At 37.0% G+C, this 26,013-nt stretch overlaps 1 protein-coding gene and 1 non-coding gene across 3 annotated transcripts in view; both read left to right on the forward strand.

Moving 5' to 3' along the window:
• The window catches only part of Pola1 (DNA polymerase alpha 1, catalytic subunit), a 324,394-nt gene that overhangs the window by 31,396 nt on the left and 266,985 nt on the right, over positions 1–26,013 (forward strand). The window contains exons 11-23 of one of the 2 annotated variants that reach the window (XM_021153188.3): positions 3,401–3,513; positions 4,501–4,617; positions 5,883–5,957; positions 6,765–6,903; positions 9,087–9,241; positions 12,365–12,449; positions 13,883–13,944; positions 15,480–15,569; positions 17,978–18,094; positions 18,248–18,423; positions 21,132–21,261; positions 21,725–21,844; positions 23,434–23,533. In XM_021153188.3, coding sequence (XP_021008847.1) covers positions 3,401–3,513; positions 4,501–4,617; positions 5,883–5,957; positions 6,765–6,903; positions 9,087–9,241; positions 12,365–12,449; positions 13,883–13,944; positions 15,480–15,569; positions 17,978–18,094; positions 18,248–18,423; positions 21,132–21,261; positions 21,725–21,844; positions 23,434–23,533 — 1,479 coding nt within the window. The remainder of the gene's footprint in view (positions 1–3,400; positions 3,514–4,500; positions 4,618–5,882; positions 5,958–6,764; positions 6,904–9,086; positions 9,242–12,364; positions 12,450–13,882; positions 13,945–15,479; positions 15,570–17,977; positions 18,095–18,247; positions 18,424–21,131; positions 21,262–21,724; positions 21,845–23,433; positions 23,534–26,013) is intronic. The other variant, XM_085838130.1, reaches the window with a different exon arrangement.
• LOC115030167 (small Cajal body-specific RNA 24) lies at positions 25,434–25,570 on the forward strand. The gene has a single exon (XR_003835788.1).

A 26,013-nucleotide genomic window follows, 5' to 3' on the forward strand; every position in this document is an offset into this window, starting at 1 on the left:
TGTGTGTTGGGGGGGCCTCATATCAGCTGGTGTATGCTGTCTGTTTGGTGGTCCATTGTTTGAGAGATCTCAGGGGTCCAGATTAATTGAGACTGTTGGTCCTGCTACAGGGTCACCCTTCTCCTCAGTTTCTTTCAGCCTTCCCTAATTCAACAACAGGGGTCAGCAGCTTCTGTCCATTGGTTGAGTGCAAATATCTGCATCTGACTCTTTCAGCTGCTTGTTGGGTCTTCAGGAATGTGGTCATGATGTTCTTCTACTCATAAATAGGAGGAAAAATAACTTTCGACATGCTAGAATTCACTAAGTGAATCCTGGCCTTTGGCTCAAATGACTTAGCTGTGGATATAATAACTGTATTTGAGTAGCTTACTGCCCCTGTTAGCCCCATGGCTTACGCCCCCTCTGTATTTTCTCTTATGATCTGTTGGGAAATTTAGTTTTGTGGAATTGAGGTGTTATAGGTAGCATAAGGACACTGTCCTCAAAGTTGTCTGTGTACAGTGGCTGGTGAAGTGGCTTAGCAGGTAAAGACTGTTAAGCCTGTTGACATGACAGACAGAACCACATGGTGAACGGAGAAACTCATGCAAGTTGTCCTCTGGCATCTACCTCCTCCCAATATGTAAGTGATTTGTATACTGGAATCTGCAAAACAGACACTAGATTTGATTAAGAGATAAGAATTTCCTGTGGGCCCAGTATAATCCATTAATCTTTGTTAATGGGTCAGAGTCAGTATAGTCAGAGTCAGTGTGGTTTGTCTGATTAATATAAAACAACGGAAGTAGAATTGTCTGTATTTAGATCCCCTGGAATTTGTGGTGGATACAAGCTGTATTCAAAGTGGTTTCCTGGAGAGTGAATCCAATAAAACTAGAGCACATAACTATATATTGGTAAAGCAAGTGTATAAGAAGGATGACTAACCATCCATTTGACTTGGAGACCTGATTTAAGTAAAGATAACTGGATATCACATAGAAAAATGTCAGTGGTTTCTGGGCTGACTTGTCAGACCATTAATATACTTCCTCTTAACAAATATTTATATGCTCTTGCAGAATCATTTATAGCACATGGCCCTATCTTAATATTTTAGACAGTCAAAGTCAAGCTTAGAAATGGTATGTTAACCAACGCATTTTAGCTAGGGCAGGATGATTTGGTTATAGATCTTGTTATCTACAGACTTTTGGGCCAATACTGGAAACGTTTCTGGTCATGCTGGAGATTGAACTCAGGCATATGCTCTGTCACTGAGCTACATTGCAAGGGACATATTTTGCAGTTATTTTTTTTGAGATCAGTGTTGTTCAAGCTGACCTCAAAAGTTCTGGGCTCAACAGACCTTCCAGCTCAGCTTCTCCAGTAGCTAAAACTATACACTCATCTGTTACTGCTCCATTATCCAAATGCTGAGGTAGGAGGAAATTTCTGGTTCACAAGAAGGCCTCAGACATTATCTAGACTATTCACTTAGAAAACTGAGGTTCCAAAAACAAAGTACCCTTAGTCCTTTTCTGCCAAAGATCTTGGCTTCTCATTCTCAGTCCACTTTCTTCTTCTGTGGCACTTCTCAAAATGTGTCCTCTGCAGTGGCATATTTTTCTGTTTATGCCAATGGGTTAAATAAAAAAGCTTTTAAAAGCTTTAATCTTGGGGGTTGAGCAGTTTCGAAGAGATAGTTGGTAATGATCACTGAGCTTTCGTGAAGTCAATGCTGCTAATAAGAACAGACCCCGTTATTGTTGCTTACTTTCTTCCAGATTCTAAGTCAGTCAGTTATTGCTGAATGAACCATAATTATGAAAAGAATCTTACTCTTTGCATATCGGAACATATCCTGTCTTCATTATGACTTTTTCAAGGTTGAATAATCCTGACTGCACCTGGTTTCAGCTAGTAACTTTGGGGGGAATGTAATCTTTGTTTACCATGATCTTTTTGTGGCAAATGAGGCATAAACAGTGTCAAATGTGTTACATGAAGTGTGATATTAGTTTGACTGTAAAATGAGCTATTTGAATCTTTGAATCCAATATTAGGGTCTTTATTTTTCTTTGCATGAAATTTTGTTTTTTCATCTTTAACTGTTGTGAGGATGACTTCTAATTTTCTGTGCTACTCTGAATTTTTTTCTTGAAACCATCCTCAACACCCCCTTCCCTCTCCTTATATTCCTCACGTAGTCCCCCCACTCCCACCTCCTTGTTGAAAATCACACAACTCTTTTAATCATCTGTAGAAATGAAAATCCTTAAGATGGTTTTATTTCTTTCTGCCGGAATCAGTGACAAGAGAAAACACTGATGAGCCATCTTGTGAAACTAGGGTAATTGGCCTTGTGAACAATAAAGTAACCTTTTGCATGTTTCAGAATTTCCTTAGTATCTAAGATCGCTGGCTGTGTTGATTGCTCCTAATTCATGGAGCCTGGAATTTTGCAGAGTTGACCATCTCTTGAGTTGACTATCAAGTCTTTGGAGTTCTTCTATGATGGCCAGTTTTCATGAACAGTTGTTTGATGTCTGCAAAGGCATGTTTTACTGCCATGGTATTCATTACCTGGTGATCTAGATTTCCTGGTGAATAGAAAGGAACACAAGTGCCGGGTGTGGTGGTGCACACCTTTAATCCCAGCACTTGGGAGGCAGAGGCAGGTGAATTTCTGAGTTCGAGGCCAGCTTGTTCTACAGAGTGAGTTCCAGGACAGCCAGGGCTGCGCAGAGAAACCCAGTCTCAAAAAAACCAAAAAAAAAAAAACCAAAAAAAAAAACCCCCCCCAAAAAAAAACCCAAAAAAGAAAGGAACACAAATATGAACTAGTTAGATTTTGTTTTAATACCTTGTAAGGTAGATAAGCATAAAATAGATTATAGAACAGTATCCTGAGACTAATGTTACCTAGAATAAGAGGTAGGAAATATAAACGACTTTCCCTAAGTATAATTTTATATGTGGAAAAATACTAATATACTTGTTCTTATGCACAAATAATACTTTTTCAGCAGTAAATTTAAGTGCTAAACAATTTAGATTACTATATTCAGGCTTCTAAGTTCTCATTAGAGGTTTTAAGGAGATTTATTGGAAAATACTTTGTTTCTTTAACTTTGGGTAATTCTGGCTCTAGTGGAAGTATTCATACCAAGTTAGAGAGTTATTTTGCTACCTTCTCCTGTAGCCACAGCTTGTACCATTATGTTGGTGTATATGCCATAGGTACAGAACAATGAACTGGTCTTTGGGAGTGGGAAGCAGGTATAGCTTTTGGGTGGAAATTAGTTACAGAAAGGTGTAAACATGTGAACACATTCATTGGGCCTTTGTAATAGCCTCTTTAACTTGACCTACTTGAAAGCTTTTTATTTCCTGTTTTTCTTTCTTTTTTTTTCAGGTGTGGTTTTTCTGTTTGGCAAAGTGTGGATCGAATCAGTCAAAACCCATGTGAGCTGTTGTGTTATGGTGAAAAATATTGAGCGAACACTCTACTTCCTTCCCCGTGAAATGGTAAACGTTAGTGATTACCTTTTACTCTCCACAGTTGTGTATGATACATTCTGTGTTCTGCTATCCTACTTTTCTGCAGGGTAGGAATTCTCTACATCCCCTAATTGTTTTAGTTCTACCTACTGACCATTCACATAATGCTGGGGGCTGGAAAGGTGGCTTTTAGAGGTGAAGAGCTGTTACTGTTGTTCTGGAGAACTCAGTTGAGTTCCTGGCACCCACATCAGGTAGTCTGCAAGTCCCAGAGATCTGACACCCTTTCTAGACTGCCCTGGAACCTTCATATACATAGTCACATACATAAACATAAATTTTTTGTGGTTTGTTTTCAAGATGGGGTTTCACTGTGTAGCTCTGGCTGTCATGGAACTCATTTTGTAGACCTGGCTGTAGATCCATCTGCCCCTGCATCTGGAGTGCCAGGATTAAAGATGTGTGCTATTACACCCGGCTTCATAGACATAGTTTTAAAAATAATTAATGCTTAAAATATATGTGATGCTTTCATTTTTCTTACTCTGAAACCTGACATGGCATTTGACTCAGTTTTTAATGCTTTTGCTCCATAGGCAGCAGTAACATCTCCATGGCTATCTAACAGAATAGTTTCTGTTTCCTTCCCCCTCTTTGTCTGAGCTTTTAACATCTCTAATCTCTCTAAGCCCCAGCACTTGCCCCCTCCATCTCAACTGAGCTGTGAAGCTTCTGGGCCAGAATGTAAAGCATCTGTCTTCTCCATCTTGGAGGATCGGCCATCTTTATTCCGATTAGCTTTTATAATGCACTGGGGGAAGTTGGCATTGGATTTATTAGTATACTTCTTAGGTTTGTGTGTTCACATTCATTTGTAATGTTATGCCAGTCAATGTTTAAATGAGTGGAGGTGAAAGCTGATTTAGGCTTCTGTGTTTTTGTGGTTGAGAAGACTTTTTATACTGTTTTCCCTTTATTATACTCTTTTCCCTTCTTCTCTGCATGGGAGAATAGAAATTTGACCTAAACACAGGGAAAGAAACAGCAATTCCAGTTACAATGAAGGATGTTTATGAAGAATTTGATTCAAAAATTTCAGCAAAATATAAAATAATGAAGTTCAAGTCCAAGGTCTGTATTCAATACTGTATCGTTTTCTGGTTCTTCTTTATTTCCTGATTTGGCAAATAGCTATTGCACATTCATGTAGAATATCTTTTGCATAGTTATAACTCATTAAATGGAAATTTCATAGGTATGAATGAAAAAGCTGCATGTTAGATTTATAAAAATACTTTAAAAAATCACTTATGAAATAATGCTCATGAATTTGAATAGGAAGATCATTTGTAGCAAGTTCGTTGCCCCAACGGCTTGCAGAATATCGGCTTGCAGAATATCATGTTTCTATTCTGAAATGGAGAAGAAACTATTCTGATTTGTTTATGCTAGTTATTGCCAATGCAGCATTCTTTTAAGAGGATTGAGTAATGCTTTTGCCTTTAAAGTTCCATGCCTATGATACTGTTCCTAATAGAATGGAAATGTTCTATTCCTGTGACTTGTATGGTATATTGTCTTGATTTTGGTATGCTATTGATGGCTTTGGCTATAATGTGACCGTAGCCCATTCAAAAATACTGACTATAAAAAATTGTAGTAAAGGGAGGATTGAGTTGCTACAGAGTCTATCACTCTTAATTATTTTAGCTTGAAATTGGGAGCAATATCTTTAAATTTCCAGAAATAGTATACAAAGCCCCAGGTTTGATCACTGTCACTACAGATAGACAGTAACAAACTCCAAAACAAAAAACTTGAGAGGAAGTCTATTATGATGGTGAAGACTGTAGGTGAATATAGGTGCTGGAGCTGGCTTGCTTGTGCTCTCGGGCTTGCACTGTTGCGTACTAGTGTGTAACGGGGGAAGTATGCTCACTGCTGTGCTGAGAAAGAGGCCCTATTGTAAGAGTTGCAGAAAGAGTTAAAACACTTAATTCATATTAGCTGATAATTCATACTGGAGTAGTCTTGGATAAATAGCTGACCGATACTCACTGAATAGGAACTGAACTTATTATTTCAATTTCATTTTTCCATTAAGATGCAGTTGCTTAATATCAAAAGTAGCAATGTAAGACATTAATTTTTCTGGTTTCCCTTGAATGCAACTATGTTCTCTAGTGTTCAAGAGGTGTTCTTTACGTTTATTTTTTCCACTAGGTGTTTTAGTATTAGTTGAAAGGAGAAAAGATACCTCTTTGTTTTGTTTATATTGTTAGGATGCTAGATTCCTGGTGATTAAATATGGGGACATTTGTTATATGTAGACCATACTGGCTGATTTAATTTTTGCAAATTTCTTAAAATTATTTTTTAAATATCTGCTTACCCAGATAGTGGAAAAGAACTATGCTTTTGAGATACCTGATGTTCCAGAAAAGTCTGAGTACCTGGAAGTTAGATACTCGGTAAGTCAAAGAAAACTATGGGGTTTGGTTTAGAATTATATTTTTTCAGTCTTTGAACCTTCAACTGACTTTCAGTTCTGAATATTGGTAGGGTTCCTGAATCCCACAGTTCATGAATAATTGAAATGGATAAAATTAAGTAATAGAGCATAGGTTATCCTGTCTTTCAAGTATACATCTTCAAATAAGTAAGTTGCAACAGTACAACTGTTTGTTAAGTAGAATAGATAACAGTGCATGGTAGAGTCGAACATCATTTAGTTTCCTGAAGTGTCTTGTGAGCAGAGGAAAATGTGAGTGTTAATACTTCGGCAGTGCTGTTCTTGCTCCTCTGAGAGGTGACGTCATCGCTGTGGATAGTAATTAACTGGACCATAACCCTTTAACCTCTGTTCTGGTGTTTTGAGCCTAATGTTGGAGAAGGGAAACTTTTCCTAAATTTTTTGACAGTGGTGATGAAAACAATATGGAAGCCTTTTCAGTGAGTTCCACTCTATTGCTTTCATTCTTCTAATGGCGTGGTGCTTGCTTGGTTATTCTTTATCAGTGAGGCAGAACAGCTCTGGACAGAAATTCTCTTTTGGGGGAGTTCTTGTCCTATTTTTTTTCTTCTAATGGGTGTCATCAAGATGCATTATTTTGTCATGAATTGTTTTTCTTTCCCACTGTGAATTGTTTCAGATTTCATTTCCTATATACCGAAGGGGTTCCTCTGTTGCTCCATAGAGGCTTTGTTTATTTCAGATACAGACTGGAAAATGTGAAGTAGTAGTTTTAAACAAAAAAAAGGTTTTTGTTCTTCTTTAGGCAGAAGTGCCACAGCTTCCACAGAATTTAAAAGGAGAAACATTTTCTCATGTATTTGGAACTAACACGTCTAGCTTGGAACTGTTCTTGATGAATAGGAAGATCAAAGGACCTTGTTGGCTTGAAGTAAAAAATCCACGTAAGGAAAAATGCTAAGTAGAATCCTGACATTTCTTTTCATTTTACTCCTTTTATTGAAAATAGAATCTTTTCTCATATAATATATCCTGATTATAGATTCCCCTCCTTCTACTTCCCCAGTTTCTCCTCTTCTCCCCTCTCCAGATCCATTCCCTCTCTGTCTTATTAGGAAAGAATAGGCTTCTAAGAGATAACAATGAAACATGACAAAATAAAATGAAAATAAAATAAATGAAAATAAGACGAACTATCATTGACGTTGGGACATGAGGAAGTGTCACAAGAGCAGGCACAAGAATCAAAGACCCACTCATTTTTCAACAGTCAGGAGTCCCATAAAAATACTAAGCTAAATGCTGTAATATATACACAGAGGACCCAGTGCAGACCTATGTAGACCCTGTGCTTATTGCCTCTGTCTCTGAGCTCATGTGCCTTGCTTAATTGATTCAGAAGGCCTTCTACTGTGTCTTCTATCCCCTCTGGCTATTAAAGTCTCTATAGAATTTCCTGAGGTCTGAGAGGAGGGATTTGATGAAGACTACCTATTTAGGCTCTGTCCACATAATGTCTGGCTGTGGGCCTCTGCACTTGTTCCCATCTGCTGCTGAAGGAAGCCTATGATGATGACCAGATTAGGAGTCATTTTAGTAATACTTTTTTTTTTAAATACACCTGTGGTGTTTGGTTTTATCCTAAGTCTCTAGGGTATCTAGTCTCTGATTCTTGGTTCCTGAAGCAATGTTGGTGTGGAGTGAGCCTTAAGGCAAACCAGACATTGGTTGGCTACTCCTACAAGTCTGTGCTACCATTGCAGTAGCATATTTTGCAGGCAGGACAGATTGTAAGTCAAAGGTTTTATGGTTGGGTTGGTTTTCATCATTTTTTTTTTTTTGGTAGCTTGGAGAGTACCTTCCTGCACCAAAGTCACTACAATGAGTAGGGTGGGTATTGTCTTTGCCAGAGTCCACCCCCCCCCAAACCAATTTGCAGAGAGCAACCCTTTGTCTTAGTAACAGCTTGGGTTGTTTAGGGATTTCCATGAGACCCTGTTGCAGTAGCCAATTAACTGTACTCAGATCTACTCAGCGCCGATGGGCATATTCTTTGCTACCCATCCCAATGTTCTGGGTTCCCGAATGAAAGACACACTCAAAAATAGCCTTATATTTTAATATGCCTTAAACAGCTCAGTGGCTGGGCAACTTCTTAACCTCCATGCAGGTTTCCCACCTCAGAAAGGAGTAGATGCCAGGCCTGAGAGATGCTGGACAGAGAACCTAGCCATGATGTAGGTGCTGGGGAACTCAACTTGAGAGCACTGCATACCTGTGTCTCGGGCAGCCAAGATGAAATATAAGTTTTAGTAAGTAATAATTCAGGAATATCAGAGGGAGAGTGTGTTAGCTATGTGGAGGTTAAGAAGTGGCCCAGCTATTGAGCTGTTTAAGGAATAAGGCTGTGTGTGTGTGTGTGTGTGTGTGTGTCTCCCTGTGTGTCTTTCATTCAGGAACCCAGAGCATTGGGGCCGGTAGGGAGGAATGTGCTGCTGACACCGGGTCGATTTGAGTAGAGATTAATTGGCTACTACAACAGGACCACCTTTAGATTTTTTAAAAGGGAAGTTAAAGAATTGGTCTATTTATTTTAATGTTTCTTCTTTTTTATGTTTGTTTCTTGAAGGTTTTTCTTGCATGATTATAGGTAATACACTTGGTTGGATCTCTTTCTTTCTAATACCCGCCAATTTAGTCCGAAGAAGGCCACAGTGCAGGCAGTTGCATGGGGAACTGCTGACCTTTGGAGGGAGAAAATCACAGCCTAATGTAGTGGCTGTTAACCAATCTTTTTTAGCACTTGTATCTAGGATACTGTTTTGTCTTCATCTATTAAAAATGTTTTTAGTTCCTCCAAAACAGTTAATTTTAAAGCCGTTCTTGGATTCTTTAAAAATTTTTATAAAAGATATTGACCTCTCATCCCCACCCCCCCATGAACATAAGTATATTCACAAACACAAAGATTAGCATACTACCGCCCACTAATGTGGCTTATATTTAGATTTTACAATATCTCATTCTTATTAGAGGATAATAGCTTTGAAGAATATCTCTGTTAATCAAAAATGTCATAGTTTCTTTTTCAGTAAGTTATTTATATGTTTTATCTATTCTTTCTCAGAACTCTTGAATCAGCCAATCAGTTGGTGTAAATTTGAGGTATTGGCTTTGAAACCAGACCTGGTGAATGTAATTAAGGATGTCAGTCCTCCTCCACTTGTGGTGATGTCTTTTAGCATGAAGACAATGCAGAATGTACAGAACCATCAACATGAGGTAAAGAAAAACAGACAGATTTTGTTCTTATGCCTTAGATACAATACTTGCCTGAATTTGTACAGCTTTCCTACAAAAGAAAGTTGTTCCTTTTGGAGGAGAAAGGATACTAACTTGGCATTAAGCTATGTTTTAGAGAGTGACTTGAATTTTTTTAAAAGGATTTAAATTACTGGATATATTTTGATTTTTGTTTTTCAAGTAGAGATAGAGAAAATAATATAATGAGTTCCTTATGCCAGTCACGTTAGCAGTTAGCAATGTTTTTGTGACACATGTTTATATTTCTCTTTCCCTTCTTTTTAAAAAGTGTCATTTTACCCCAGCATACTTTGGTATACTTCTCTCAAAGTATTCACATTTTCTTTATGTGTGTTTGTATGTATGTATTTGTTAATAAGGCTGTGTACAAGTATGCACGCATGTTTGTGCTTGTGAAGGCCGAAGGCCGACGCTGTGTGCCTTTGACTTGATTCCTGTCTTACTTTGTTGAGAACAAGTCTCCCTGAACCTGAAGCTCATCAATCCTGTTAACTCCGGCTGGCCAGGGAGGGTCAGGGACCCGCCTAGCACTGAGGTTACAAATGCATGCCCCACACCTGGCTTTTTATATGGGTGTTTGGGTAAACTCAAGTCCTCACACTTGCCTGCCAGGAACTTAATTGACTGACAGCTCCCTAGCCCTTACTTAATTCACATTTTCTTATATAACACCATTAGCACACTTAATAACATTAACTTATGTTTTCTTGATACATCTACCATTTCCAGCACATACTGGAATGATGTTTTTTTTAAAGATGATTTATTTGAATTCAAATTTACACAATGGATTCATAGATGCGTGTTTAATTTTTATACCTCTTGAATCTCTTTTTAAGTGACAATAGCTTCCACCTATTTCCCTTGAGTGTTTTCCAATGATAAGGAGTAATTAAACAACCACAGACAATGATCCCATAGGAAGCCCCATTTTCTGTTTCTGTTTGTTGTGCTACCGTTAGGAATCTATACCTGGTGCTGACACAAAGTAGCCTGTGAGCTAAATTCAGCTTATCACCTGTTTTTGCAAATAAAATTTTATTTAAAATTTTATTAAGACACAGAATGAATGGTTTCATGTTTATAATACAATAACATTCAGGTAGTTATGACAGGTCATGTGATCTGAAAGGGCCTAAAATACTTTCTTGCCAAACTTAGTTCTGTCCTTTGTGCTGCAGTGTGCCAGTCACATTAACTAAAGGATCAAATACATTCAAGTTTAACTTTTTTTGTGCAGAATCCTTCATGGGTAGGTGGTCGGTGTATTTTATATTGGATCATTTCAGAAGGCAGATATGCCTGGTTAAACTGCGGAGAGGCTGGTATTGATTAGTGGCTTCAAATAGTGGGCTTTCCAAAGTTTATTGACCTTGGCACTATAAATGTTTTGGGCTGGATGGTTCTTTGTTGCTAAGCACTATCCTGTGCATCACAAGATATTTAATAGCACCTCTGGCCTCTACCTATTAGATGCAAGTAGTACTACTTTTCCTAGTTGCAGCAACCAAAAAAATTCTACAGCCATTGCTAGATGCCACTCAGGGAAAAGAAGGTGGTACATTTATCCCAGGAGAAAGCCACTGACCCAATGTGTTTTTAAATGTGGATTATTTCTGCCTGAGTTTCTTACTTCACTAGGGGCTGTAAAGTGGTGGCTTTCTAATTCTGACGTATATATATATATATATATTTTTTTTTTTTTTTTTTTTTTTTTTTTTGGTTTTTCGAGACAGGGTTTCTCTGTGTAGCCCTGGCTGTCCTGGAACTCACTTTGTAGACCAGGCTGGCCTCGAACTTAGAAATCCGCCTGTCTTGGCTTCCCGAGTGCTGGGATTAAAGGTGTGCGCCACCACCGCCCGGCCTAAGGTTTTTTTTGTTTTTGTTTTTTTTGATACTTATATAGGCATTGTTTTCTTTTAGTATATAATTTGATCATTTATTTATGTATTCATGTATTTATTTATTGTAGTGTTGAGGATTGACTCAAGAGTGCACATGATAAGTTCAGTTACCACTCAGCTCTACCCTCCACCCTTGATCTTTCAAATCACAATTAATACTGTAGATAGCCAGAGTTAATAATTATTGAGGTTTAATTAGTACTTGGTTAATATTAAGAGAAATATTCATTCCCAGAGTGATGCTTCTACATACCATTTCTTCACAAAGGAACTAGGGCTTTGTGGAGAACAGGCTGATTCGGAGCAGGGAATATGTAAGATAAGCCTGGAACATCTTGGTACATCTGAAACCATGGGCAATATTGCTTTAACTGAAGATACATTTGACTCAGGCAATAAAATGAAGTCTCTCTCCGGTAAAGTGTGGCACAATATCAGTATCAGGAGAATAATTCCTGAAAGTATCAGAAACATAAATTTCTAATGTTGCTGTCAAATAATTTCATGTCACTTTATGAGGGAAGCTAGGGAACAAACTCATTTGAAAACATAAAAATAAATGAATCCGTATTTGTCCTGACTTTTCTGGGATAAGTAGTTCTGGAAGCCAGCTAATTGAAATGTGAAATTGCTCTTCTTAGACGTTTCTAGTACATGATGAACAAAAATTACCAATTTGAAATTCCTAGTGAAATGGGCCTAAGTGGTTCTCAACCTGTGGGTCACAACCCCTTTGGGGATAGCATATCAGATATCCTGCATATCAGATATTTATATTATGATTCTAACAGCAGAATTGCAATTATTAAGTAGCAACAAAATAATTTTATAATATTCCACTGTGTATATGGACCATTGATGGACATCATAGTTTTAATTTGCATTTCCCATGTAGTTAAGGATATAGAACATTTGAAAACATACTTCTCAGCTATTTGTATTACTTCTGAGAGTTTTATTTAGTTTCATGCCCCAACTTTTAGTCATGTTATTTTTTTCTTGGCATTTAGATTTTCTATATTGTAGATACTAACCCTTTGTCAGAGCTTTAAAAATGTTCTTAAAAAAAGTTAAAAGAATTTGTATGTATTAAAATATGTTTTAACATTCTCAGTAGTTCTTATGGTAATGTAGACCATCCAGTAGGTATCTGATTTTCCCCACCCTTTCTTTGCAGATTATTGCTATGGCGGCTTTGGTTCATCACAGTTTTGCATTAGATAAAGCACCTCCAGAGCCTCCCTTTCAGACACATTTCTGTGGTATGTATTTTTAAAAGATGACTTGCTAAGCATTTGGTTTATTCTTTTTTGGTTTGACTTTCTTTGCGGTTGGATCAGTAACTTGTCTTTTGAAACTTGTTTTTGAGAGTAGTTAGGGCATTTTAGTAAAGATACTTAGTTTCAATTGTGGAAACTTGAGTTTTATTGAGCAAAATAATCTGTGTGATGAGGCAAAATGCCAAGGAATAAATGCATCTTTACCTATTTGTGAGACATCTTAGTCATATTAAACTGGAATTGAGTTATGTTATGCATAAAGTTTAGTGGGTGCAACAATTCATAGAATGATGTATGTGTGTTTTGTGAATTGGTCTTCAAGGAAGAGTTTGACATTCCATATTGAGAGGTTGGTTGATTAAATAAGTATTTTGTTTAAAAAGACAGTGGGAAGTAAGATTTGATGTTTCATATTTCCTGGGAATTTTTTTCTAGTCCAGAACCAGAGATTCTTTTGGACAGCTCTTATGTCTGACTTCCTGGGTATTGGGAAAGTGGTGTATTAGTTAGGGTTTTACTGCTGTGAACAGACACCATGACCAAGGCAAGTCTTATAAAAACATTTAATTGGGGCTGGCTTACAGGTTCAGAGGTTCAGTCCATTATCATCAAGGTGGGAGCATGGCAGTATCCAGGCAGGCATGGCGCAGGAGGAGCTGAGAGTTCTATGTCTTCATCCAAAGGCTGCTAGTGGGAGACTGACTTCCAGGCAACTAGGGTGAGGATCTTATACCCACACTCACAGTGACACACCTACTCCAACCAAGTCACACCTATTCCAACAAGGCCACACTTTCAGATGGTGCCACTCCCTGGTCCAAGGATATAAAAACCATCACAAGTGGTATCAGGAAATATTCAGAGAGGACAGTATGCAGTATTATCTTTGTGAAGTTTTATCTCTTAAATGAGAAACCAAATACAGATAGCAGCCTGGAAAATACATGGAACATAACAGTTTTTAGATCATTTCAGCAAACATTTATTTACCCTCTCTGTGAACGTCACTGTCTGAATCCCTGCTATATATGGGACAAGCCTTCGGCTTCCCCTTACTGGGAAGCCTTGGTCCACTGTACAACTTAGCTTTGAGAAAGTTGAACTAATTTCTTCTGTTGTGTTGTAGTTGAATCTTTGGTGGTAACTGGATTTCCTTTGGGAAAAATTATCATAATCCTTCATTGTAATTTGGAAATCAAGTTTTTGATGAAAGCATTTGGTACAGTTGTAGGGGTATAAGGATCTCTGCTTGACTGTTGTTTTGAGATCCAGCACCATGGCTGATTGAAGAGCTTGGCCTTCTTAACTTTTTAGGGCTCACAAATTTATATTTAAAGCAATTTCTATTTAGAAGCATGTAGACTCTGCAGTTGGACTAAGATGAGTGATAGAATCTCATTTTTTCCTTCCTATAGTTGTGTCTAAACCAAAGGACTGTATTTTCCCATGTGATTTCAAAGAAGTCATTACGAAAAAGGTAAATACTCATTCCCTTTAAATATTGAATATCTGTTTGGAGAGAGAATAGGAGAATGGAATGGACTAGTAGAAACAATCTATTCTGTATTTTAATAAAATCTATTCTTGGTACATTAAATTGATTAATTAAAATGCATTAGGAATATAAGACTAGACCTGTAATAATTCTTAAGTTAGTTTCTGAAGATAATGAAATTATGACATGGATACATTCAAATTCCCCTTCAGTTAGCTTATATGGAAGCTTTTCCAAAGTGATCATGTATTTTGGGACCATATTGGGTAGAGCTCTTACCCAACTTGAGGGAAACCATAGAGGACTGGGAATACTGTGGGTGTTAAAGGGCCATGTAATGACAGGGTTGATATTTGCTGACCTAAATGCCTCAATATTTTTTTTTAAACTCCAAATAAGTTCTGTGAACTTGGTATCATAATCCCTTAACAAATAGCAGGGGAACCAGTATAATGAACTCAGTTCTTCATAAAAATTAGATGTATTTGCTCTAAAGAATATAGTTTTTGAATAGCATATTGTTCACTTTTTAAAATGATAATGTTGAAACAATTGTAGGTTTATTTCTTTAATATCTTCACTTGACAATTAAATGGTGCACTTTGTCAGGTTTCACTTAATATTACTTCAATTGGCTTCTTATAGGTAGGGGTTACTATTGTGTTATTGTCATGTGTGACCTGTCCTGACCTAGGAAAATTCCCTTAATGTCAAACTGACTTTTTTTTTTTTTGGTTTTTCGAGACAGGGTTTCTCTGTGTAGTCCTGGTTGTCCTGGAACTCACTTTGTAGACCAGGCTGGCCTCAAACTCAGAAATCCACCTGCCTCTGCCTCCCAAGTGCTAGGATTAAAGGCATGCGCCACCACTGCCCGGCCAAACTGACATTTTTTTAAACCTTAAGTTTGTTATAGGAAACATACATGCCATCAGCTTTTGTTTTCAGAGTGGTTTGATAGTAGCAGTTTTGAGTACCTGATAGATACTCATTAATCCAAGTAGAGGTCTTGTGTGTGGGGATAGCCTTTATGTGTATTTAAGAATTTGCAATTCTTCCATACCTGCTTATTTTTGTTTTTTTTTATTGGTTCTCATACTGTTATTTGAGATTAGTTTATAGAATCCTTGGGATTTCTTTGGTAAATACATAAACAGCAAATTCTTCCAGGTATTATATAGTAAAGTAACTCATGTTTTTGAAAGGCACTCTGATTTATATGGTTTCAAATGTGTCCAGTGTACAAACATGTCTCTGTGGAACGACATTTTGCTCTAGATGTTGATTAGCACTTTGATTTTTGCTTGCTTTATATGTATATTACTAGAATGAGGTTCTTAGAGATTTTGTACAGTTGTTATTATTCAAAACCTGGAGTCATAAATTTTATTGCTATGTCTGGTTTTGAAGTGAATGGTTATAAGTACTCCTAAGAAACCTTACTCTGGTTGGGCAAGAAGGTAAGGCATCTATTATTTTAAAATCCTGACTCTTGTATTTTTTTTTTTAAATCTTAACAGAATATGAAGGTTGAGATCGCTGCAACAGAAAGAACCTTGATAGGATTTTTCCTTGCAAAAGTTCACAAAATTGACCCTGATATTCTTGTGGTGAGTAGATGTTGGATCATGTCATGGGAAAGTGTTTGATTTTTTTTCATTCTTTCAGAGGGGCTGGGGATGTTGCTTCATAGTAGAGTGCTTGCTTACCATGTAGGAGGCCCAGGTCCGAGGTTTTATCATCAGTACGGATAAGAAAAAAGAGAGAAGGAAATGTAACTTGGGTCATCAGCCTCATTTTTCCTATTGGATACCTGATGTGTGACTTTGTTAATCATTTACTTTTTATTGGTTATCTACTCTTGAGTATCAAAGAATGTTTTTAGAATGAAATGACCCTGTGGCTTAGTGAGATTTCTTTAGATTGGAAGGAAAATTGTAGCCCATGCAGGATAGTTTTTCCTGGTGTAAAAGCAGCCCTTGAATTAGCAGTCAGCTCAGGATAACTCAGTTACCTACATTTAGAAAATAGCACATTAGTAAGTGGATGTGTATAAATTGCTAGGATCTTGTGGCACATTAATAAGTGAATATGTATAAATTACCAGTATCTTCAGAATTCTAATTGGTTTGCTTGATTTGGATCAAATTACAAATACAAAGTAAATATTTTAATTTTAGGAGCTCAGTGAATCTCCATGATCTTTGAGAGCTCCTGGGTAGGGATTTTTTTTTCTCTCTTGACAGTTTGGTGGTGAAGCTAGTAATTTCCTGTTGGTTTGCGCCTTTTCCTCGCAGTAAAGGAGTGCTTTCCTTTTGTGTATCCTCTGACCTTCCTGGATCAGAATAAATGCCTCCTCTTTCGTCTGGGTTAATGGATCAATCAAATTATATTCTTTTTGCTCTTTTCAGCAGAAGTCAGTGCCTATATTTCAAAAGCAATATTAGCAATTTGGTTACATCAAAGTCTTGTGCTGTCAAATTAGAGATAAGTAGACATTTGAGAAAAAATGGAGGGGCTGGGGATGTTGCTTCATAGTAGAGCTTGCTTACCATGTGGGAGGCCCAGGTCCGAGGTTTTATCATCAGTACGGATAAGAAAAAAGAGAGAAGGAAATGTAACTGGGTCATCAGCCTCATTTTTCCTATTGGATGCCTTATCTGGTAGTGGTGGAGCTAATGTCCTAAGAGCCTATGCTTGGATTGTTGCTGAAGTCTGTATACCCTTATGATATTTCAGGATTTGTCTTTAAAGTACCAAGAAAATTCAGTAGTCCTTTATTCTCATTCATCCTTTCAAAACAGTTTTTTGAATCCCAAGTAGATGTTACAGAGTGTGGGATAATAGTCCAGGGAATTAGGGACAAGTCTATGACAAACCCAGCTGTAAGATGGGATCCTCTGTGAGACCCCAACCATGATAATTGGGAAATAAGTTTCCCTTATGCCCTTCTGGTCTTTTATTATTAGAACTTGTCTCCAAAATATTTACATTATGATTCATTACAGTAAGCATATTACAGTTATGAAGTAGCAGTGAAAATAATTTTCTGGTTGGGTCCCACTACAACATGAGGAACTATAGTAGAGCATTGCAGCATTGGAGAGGTTGAGAACTGCTCCTCTAGACCATTATTTTCCCATTTCTCCAGACCCTGGCTACTAGTTCTACCTGGTAGTATATATATTTTTAATCAAAATTGATCTACATATTCATCTGAATTATTCAAAACAATCTCTATTTCTTATTAAATCTAGCTTTGTGAAAAATATTATTCAGAGGATATTAATTAGAAATTATAGAAATGAAAATTCAGATTGTATCAAGTAATTTTTATAGTTTTGTTTCCTTTTTTTAACTTTAGCAAACCATTCACTAGTGTTTATATTTTGTAGCATATTGATTAAAGGTCCAACTCACTACTGTTCATGCTCAGTTTTTTTTTAATTTATTTTTCAAGACAGGGTTTCTCTGTACAGTCCTGGCTGTCCTGGAACTCACTCTGTACACCAGGCTGGCCTCGAACTCAGAAATTCGCCTGCCTCTGCCTCCCGAGTGCTGGGATTAAAGGTGTGCGCTACCACCGCCCGGGTTCATGCTCAGTTTTTAAAGAAACTGGGTAGAATTCCTAAGAAGTCCTATGCAAATTTATACACCATAGGTTTTCTGTTTTTAAGGATGCTTTTATTGATCATGTAAATGGTATGGGACATTAAAATTTGCATTTGCCTTCAACATTATAAGACTTAAGCAGTAAAGATACCGTATAAACCTTGCATCAATTAGTATAAAATAAAGTTTATTCCAGCAATCTCCTTAGCAGCCTAGTTAATGTCAAGACTAATGAATGCTGCTGCTGAATAAATTCCTGAAGAAGAGGGGACTCCAATCGGAGGTAAGCTCTTGATGTCTTCAATTAGAGACCAGAGAAAGAAAGGGCAACGAAATTCTGTGCGTTTGAAGACAAATCCTCTAATTTGTGTTCATTATGTGATTAGCTGCCTCTTTTTCTGACTAGGGTCATAATATTTGTAGTTTTGAACTGGAAGTGCTGCTGCAAAGAATTAATGAGTGCAAGGTTCCTTACTGGTCCAAGATAGGTCGGCTGAGGAGATCCAACATGCCAAAACTTGGGGTAATGATCTCAAAGTTTCACTTCTTTTTTTTTTGGCCTTTAAATATGGAGTATTTATGGAGTAGCTACTGCTTTTTTGAATAGGCATTTGTTGTTTAATATACCATGATCTATGAAGAGGAAAAATGAAAAGTTTTTGTTCCTGACTTGTAGAGCCGGAGTGGATTTGGTGAAAGAAATGCTACCTGTGGCCGAATGATATGTGATGTGGAAATTTCAGCAAAAGAATTGATTCATTGTAAAAGCTACCATTTGTCTGAACTTGTTCAGCAGATTCTGAAAACTGAGAGGATTGTAATTCCAACAGAAAATATACGAAACATGTATAGGTATGATACTGGATTCTTCAGAGTTCATTTTTCTTGAAGTGAGCAATAGTAGGGTGCCACTGTCCCTACTGTCCTTAGGCTAGAGGTACACTAGCCAGCCAGTTACTGGTATCGTGGAACAGACAGTTAAACTCTTTATAGCAATTACCCTACATCCTTTACTTTTATACTTGAATCCTAAGTGATTGGATTACAGATCTGAAGAGCTGACATGCTTTTTTTTTTTTGAGACATGGTCTTACTGTATTTATAGCTCTATCTATCCTGAAACTTTCTATGTAGATCTTGAACTCTCAGAGATCTGCCTGCTTCTGCTTCTAGAGTGCTTTGACTAGAGGTGTGTGTCACTATATCTAGCTATGATTACTTTTTAAAAAAATACTTATTTTACGTACATTGGTGTTTTGACTGCATATATGTCTGTCTGAGGGTATTGGATCCCCTGGAACAGGAGTTACAGATAGTTGTGAGCTGCCATGTGGGTGCTGGGAATTAAACCTGGGTCCTCTGGAAGAGCAGCAGTGAGAGAGCAGAGCAGAGCTCGCTCTGTAGACCAGGTTGGCCTCGAACTCAGAAATCCTCCTGCCTCTGCCTCCCAAGTGCTGGGATTAAAGGTGTGCGCCACCATGCCCGGCTGCAGCAGCGCTCTTAACCACTGAGCCATCTCCACAGCATTGATTACTTATTTTTAAAACAGGTTTCTTTTTCCTGTTGAGTCTCTTTTAAAACCTATTACTCCTGAGTCCTTCAGCTATTTCTCTTTTAATTATATTTCCTCTCTAGGTTATCTGTAGTATAAGTTCCATGTTGGGGCTAATGCCACCTGCCTGTGTATCTTTGCTTCAATCATTAGGTCAAATTTTAGATTTTCCCTATATTTAATATTGTTAAAAACCTGGAGTACTGTTTTTTCTTGTAGTTTTCCTGTAGGCTTTCATAGCTGTATCAATGACAGTTATGGATGTTTAGTGCTATTGGAAGCCTTCAAAGTCATCTTCTACCCCATACTTCTTCTTCTTCTTCTTTAACCCCATACTTCTTAGACATCCTTGATTCTCCTGTGTGACACCCCACACGGTAGATTCATCAAGGGACTTTTTCTAGCTCTGTCTTTTTTGTTTTTTGTTTTTTTTTGTTTTTGTTTTTTTTTCGAGACAGTGTTTCTCTGTGTAGCCCAGCCTGTTCTGGAACTCACTCTGTAGACCAGGCTGGCCTCAAACTCTGTAATTTGCCTGCCTCTGCTTCCCAAGTGCTGGGATTAAAGGCATGCGCCACCATGCCCGGCAGCTCTGTCTTTTTAATAAAGCTCCTAGCACTTCATTAACCTTTACTGAGCATACCCTAGTCCAAGCCACCATACTCTTCCCTGATGTGTCTTAGTCCATTTTCTGTTGACAACAGCACAATGCCCCATATTGGATAAGATAAAAAGGAAAGAGGTTTGTTTTGGTGTATGATTCTGGAGGTCCAAGATTGATGAGTCTCCTCTGATAAGAGTTATATCGTTGTATCTCTATCATTAAGTCTGAAAAGTGCATGTATGTCTATATCTACAAAGACACCAGTTTTCAGCCATGCAGTCTCAAAGGTTTCATCTTTAAATACCTTTGTATTTTTGTTTTTAGCCTTATAGTATTTCATAGGTAGCTGTTGGTGCTAATAACACCAAGCAAGGTCTGAGGTTCAATCTCCATATGCCCCGTAGTACTTCATAGTGGGAATTAAACCCTACTCAGTTTTAGGAGAGACAAACTATGTCAAACTGTGGGGTTATGTACTAATTTTGTTGCCTTCTTCGGGTCTCTTGATAATTTAGGACCGGAGTAATCCTGCTAAAATTAAGTCTGATCAGAATTTCTCGTGTAGTGATAGATAGTGTTTCCTTCAGAGTAAAGTCCATATATTAGCTTACTAGGTTGTATACACTGTCTTTGCGCTATTGATTTTCTGCTATTCTACTGCTGTCTCCATTATTCTGTGATCTAGCCATATCAACTTCCATTGTGTTTCTGCAAAAGCTAGATTGGTACCTCACTCAGAGTCTTTGTGCTTTTATTTGTAATGTTCTTCCCTAAAATACCCATGCTCTGTCACTTCTTGGTCTTTATTTTCAGTGCCATTAACCTTGCTCTCTAAGTAAAAACTCAGTTTCTCCTCCTGATAGTTTATATTTTCTTTGTTTCCTGCCCCTTTGTTTGTATTCAATACTTACCATTGTATAAATATTACCTATTTAATTTTCTTTTTTATACTCTGTCTCTCTCAGAAAGACTGGAATTTGTGTCTTTGGTTACAGCCAGTGAGTGCCTCGGATACAGTAGGCATATAATATATATAATTACTTGATTGAATGAATAAAATAATTTAGATAGTTTTAGGTTACAATTAACACTAGATCAATCTTTGATTATAGTTAACACATGATTTCATGGTATATATATATATGTGTGTGTGTGTGTGTGTGTATATATATATATATATATATATATATATATATATTTGTTGTTGTTGAGAAGGGTACTAGGACTGATGGTATCAATGCATTTCTAATTATATAGTGACCTTATTTTAAATAGTTTCCAAAGCCAAGGTTCCATTGCTCTGAAGTTACTTACACCAAAAAATTCCTTGTGATATTTTAAGTTCTGATTATAATCATTGTTTCTTTTAACTACTTGATTCTGTTTCATTCTTACTTTTCTGTACAGTGAATCTTCTTATCTGTTGTACCTGTTGGAACACATCTGGAAAGATGCCAGATTCATTTTGCAGATCATGTGTGAGCTAAATGTTCTTCCATTAGCATTGCAGATCACTAACATCGCTGGGAACATTATGGTAAATTTAACTTAGAAATGGGGAAAAAGCATTTCCTGTTGGATTCAGTGTTTGCTTGGGGTAGTTGTTATATGATAATGAGTCTAAATGCATGCTTATAAAATGAGGAACTGGGATTCTGAAAGCTGGGCTTCTTTTGTAAAAGGAAGAATTGTTGGGAGAAAGGGAGGAATGCCAGGTGCAGTATGTGGAGATTTGGGTGAACATAAGGATTTTATCTCTAACATCTGGATGTTTCTGGTGGAGTGATATATTTTGGACTAAGAAAATAATCACACTTGTCAGTATTTGAAGCTCCCTTTACCCCCTAAATGCTGAAAGAGAAGGTTAGAAATAATTTAGTAAAAGTAACGTTGGTTATTGTGAGTTGCTCAAGGAGGTACCATGGTTAAATGAACTGGCTCAAAGCTGCTTTTGTTTGTGGTTGTTTTGAGTTCAAAATTTTAAAAATTCTGTTTAATAGTCTAGGACACTGATGGGTGGACGATCTGAGCGAAACGAGTTTTTGTTGCTTCATGCATTTTATGAAAACAACTATATTGTGCCTGACAAGCAGATTTTCAGAAAACCTCAGCAAAAACTGGTGGGTCCAAAATCATATAGTACCTTGCCTTTTCTTTTCCATTTGTTTTATTACCTAGATAACATATGCTTCTAAAATAATTAATCCCCTCTAAACTATGACCACTCTCAAGTTTGCTGCATTGTGTCTGTATGGTTGTTTTCTTCTCTACTTTCTCTGTAATGTCAATATTATTTGTGAAATGTCTTTGAGGACTTCAATAGACTTCTTTGATGAATTACCATATATGGAAAATATTTGCCTCCACTCAGATTTACCCAAAGGTAAATGTTAATTAAACCTTTTGTAGTTTTAACCTTTGAGCTTTTATGTTTATTTTGTACTATCTGTAGGTATATGTATGTATGTTGAATATCCCTAATACATAATGTTTGGAATTGAAAGTGCTTCAGATTTACTTATTTTATTTTGAAAGATTTATATATATGTACTGGGAAATCTTGGGGTGAGGATGTGTGTCCAAACACTAAATTCACTTGTATTTCACATCTGTACATATGGTTGTATCTATGTGTATATTACCTGAAGGTAGTCTTAATAATATTTTAACCAACTGTCACATGTGGTCACATGTGCGAAATTTTGCTTGTAGACGCTTAAAAAGTTTCAGATTTTAGACTTCATTTTGGGGCATACAACCTGTTCCTAGTATGGTTATGACCACACCGATCAGGTTGCTGGAGTAGCTTCTGTGACTCTGAAACTAAAAGTTTTTCTTTTCTATTTTCCATTTTATCAGCACTGATAGTTAATTTAATAAGAATTTGGATTGAATGTTAAAATGTGACTTGATTTCTTATAGTTTGTTTTATGCACATTATTGACTATGGTACAGTAAACTTTAATTTAGATCTGTTGAACTTTTGCAGCGGTATTGAATGTTGGCTGTTAGTAAACTACTTGGAAATGGATTTTTCATTTTGTGGGCTTACTATTTTAATGAATGCATACTAATAATGACAATAAACCATGCATGAGGATACTTACTGAGTCCCAGCTACTTTGGAGGTTGAGACAAGAGGATTGCTTTTATATCATGAATATTAGAGTAGTGAATTTAATAAGGCTCCTTTATAATTCTAAATTCTGTGTAATGCGAAAAGTTTTACTATCTATTGTTTTCAAAATGAAATTTTCATTTTTTTAAAAAAAAGACAGAGTCCAATATAGCTTAGACTATCCTTTAACTTCTTATATAGCTGAGGATGCCCTTGAATCTATAATCCTCCTGGCTCTACCTTCCAAGTACTCGGATTACAGGTCTGTGTCATCACACCTGGTTTTATGTGGTAATGGTAATGGAAACCAGGGTTGGTTTTGTAAGCGCTAGGCTAACCTATATCCTTAACACCCAAATGAAATTTCTAGGATTTTAGAGACCTTTAAATATAGAAATCAGGAAAGCACTTATTTACTTAAGAAACTACCATGCTTGGTATCCATTTGGATCCATGAACACATTGTGATAATAATAATAGTTTTTCCCTGTAGGTAGGAAAGCTAAAGTAAAAGTAAATATTTTTGTAACCCAGTATTGTAATTCATTAACTAGTTGCTAGCTGGTGATGCTCTCTTTCCGTTTGAAATAGGGAGATGAAGATGAGGAAATTGATGGGGACACCAATAAATATAAGAAAGGGCGTAAGAAAGCAACTTATGCTGGAGGCTTGGTTTTGGACCCCAAAGTTGGTAAGACTTTGTAGAAGATTGGTTTGCATCTGATATTGACAGTGGCTCTCAACCTTTCTAATGGTCTGACTCTTTAATATAGTTACTCATGTGGTGACCCCCAACCATAAGATTATTTTTGTTACTACTTTATAACTGTAATTTGGCCACTGTTATGAATCATGACTTAAATATCTGTGTTTTCCAATGGTCTTAAGCACCCCCTGAAAAGGGGTCATTTGACTTCCAAAGGGTTTGACCTCCAAAGACTGATGGATTGAGATCCACTGTTTTAAGAATAACTTTATATAGAGCTGGACTTAAGAAAATAGATCTTAATTTTATCTTGGAGGTAAACAAACTAGTCTCTTAATGACTTTATTTCTATCTTTTATGCATGTGAAACATGAATACAGTATGAATTTTTTGCTGTTTATCAATACAGATTTACTTATAGACCTTGTAATTTAAATTTCTTATATTTTAATATATGACTATATATAGACATATATATTACTTCTTTTTTTCTATTATTCAGCTTTTATTTTTTTATTAGATATTTTCTTTATATACATTTCAAATGCTATCCTGAAAGTTCCCTATATCCTCCCTTCGCCCTGCTCCCCTACCCACCCACTCCCGCTTCTTGGCCCTGGCATTCCCCTGTACTGGGGCATATAAAGTTTGCAATACCAAGGGGCCTCTCTTCCCACTGATGGCTGACTAGGCCATCATCTGCTGCATATGAAGCTAGAGACACAAACTTTGGGGGTACTGGTTAGTTCATATTGTTGTTCTTCCTATAGGGTTACAGACCCCTTCAGCTCCTTGGGTACTTTCTCTAGCTTCTCCATTGGGGGCCCTGTGTTCCATCTTATAGATGACTGTGAGCATCCACTTCTGTATTTGCCAGGCACTGGCATAGTCTCACAAGAGACAGCTATACCAGGGTCCCTTCAGCAAAATCTTTCTAGCATATGCAATAGTGTCTGGGTTTGGTGGCCGATTATAGGATGTATCCCCAGGTGGGGTAGTCTCTGGATAGTCCATCCTCTCGTTTTAGCTCCAAACATTGTCTCTGTAACTCCTTTCATGGGTATTATGTTCCCTATTCTGAGGACAAATGAAGTATCCACCCATTGGTCTTCCCTCTTCTTGATTTTCTTGTGTTTTGCAAATTGTATCTTGGGTGTTCTATGTTTCTGGGCCAATATCCACTTATCAGTGAGTGCATACCATGTGTGTTCTTTTGTGATTGGGTTACCTCACTAAGGATGATATCCTCCAGATACATCCATTTGTCCAAGATATATTACTTTTTCTAGCTATTTAGAAAACTCTTAGCTTATAGGTGATTGGTTTCAGTCCCTGCTGCAATATGCAGGTGGTTGTTTGTCTTGTAGTAGAAGTACCTATTTCCCCTTCTTTATGTGAGAGTGACCTCAGTATTTGCCCCATACATGCCAGGGCTGGGTAATTTGGAAAGCAGTGTTAAAAGAAATAAAATAACTGTTGAATTAAAATTTAGCAGGAGAGCACCTTTACTTTGTTATCCAGAAGGGAAAGAGGATTTGCAATATTTAGAGTTTCATCTTTGTTTTTCATACCATCTTAGTTTCCAAGTGTGCATAGCTCAATAGTATAGTTATGACTAGGAACATTTATGTGAACTTTATCAAGTAACACAGGAGAAGACAGTTTTAAAGAAAAGCAATTTTATTAGTTTCGATGAGGAGTGATATTTTTGGTCTTAGATATTGGTTTGGGTGCTGCCTATTTAATGTCTTTTAACCTAAGCTTCCTTTTCTATGAAAAGGACACGATAGTATCTACCAGAGAAGCAGAAGGAATGAGTTGGATTGTGTGGTATAGAGATGAGAAGTAAGCTACCAATGCATGTTTGCAGTTAGTACTGTGTCAGTGGACATTTATATTGGCAGATTCTTCTTGAGGTGAAGATAATGGTTTTTGTTTTTTATGAATGTCCTAGAGAAATATAATAGCTTTCTGTTCATCCTTTTTGAGAAGAGAGGGTGAATCATACCTCTACTGACATTCATATATCTTTTTCTTGGCTGAACTTAAGCAGTTTTGGTATAGGCAAATGGGCTGTTTTATTCCTTGAAAGTGAGGTTGTAAAAATATGAATGAATGAAAATACACACCGCCCCACTCACCCACCCGTCTAACCACTCACTGAGTTTTTATTTGTGTTGAGGTGAGAGATTAGTGGGAAAGAATGCTTAACCTAGCTTAGGACATGAACACCATATATCTTTATAACAATTGACAATGGAAGGTGCTTGCGCATAATAATGAGTGCTTTGGAACTGCTGGGGAACAGGCTGGTTGTCACTGGTTCCCAAGTTTTTTCACCCTTTCTGTTGTGATTTTTGTTTTTAGTGTAATCGAAGTCATTGGATGATTTCTAGTTGACTTCTCATTTTTCCTGCTTTGCAGCGTGGGATGGTATATGTTTCCTATGTATGGTACCTTATAAT

The sequence above is a fragment of the Mus caroli genome, unplaced genomic scaffold (assembly GCF_978045245.1).
Source record: "Mus caroli unplaced genomic scaffold, Mus_caroli_1 scaffold_5, whole genome shotgun sequence".
Classification (NCBI taxonomy): Eukaryota; Metazoa; Chordata; class Mammalia; order Rodentia; family Muridae; genus Mus; species Mus caroli.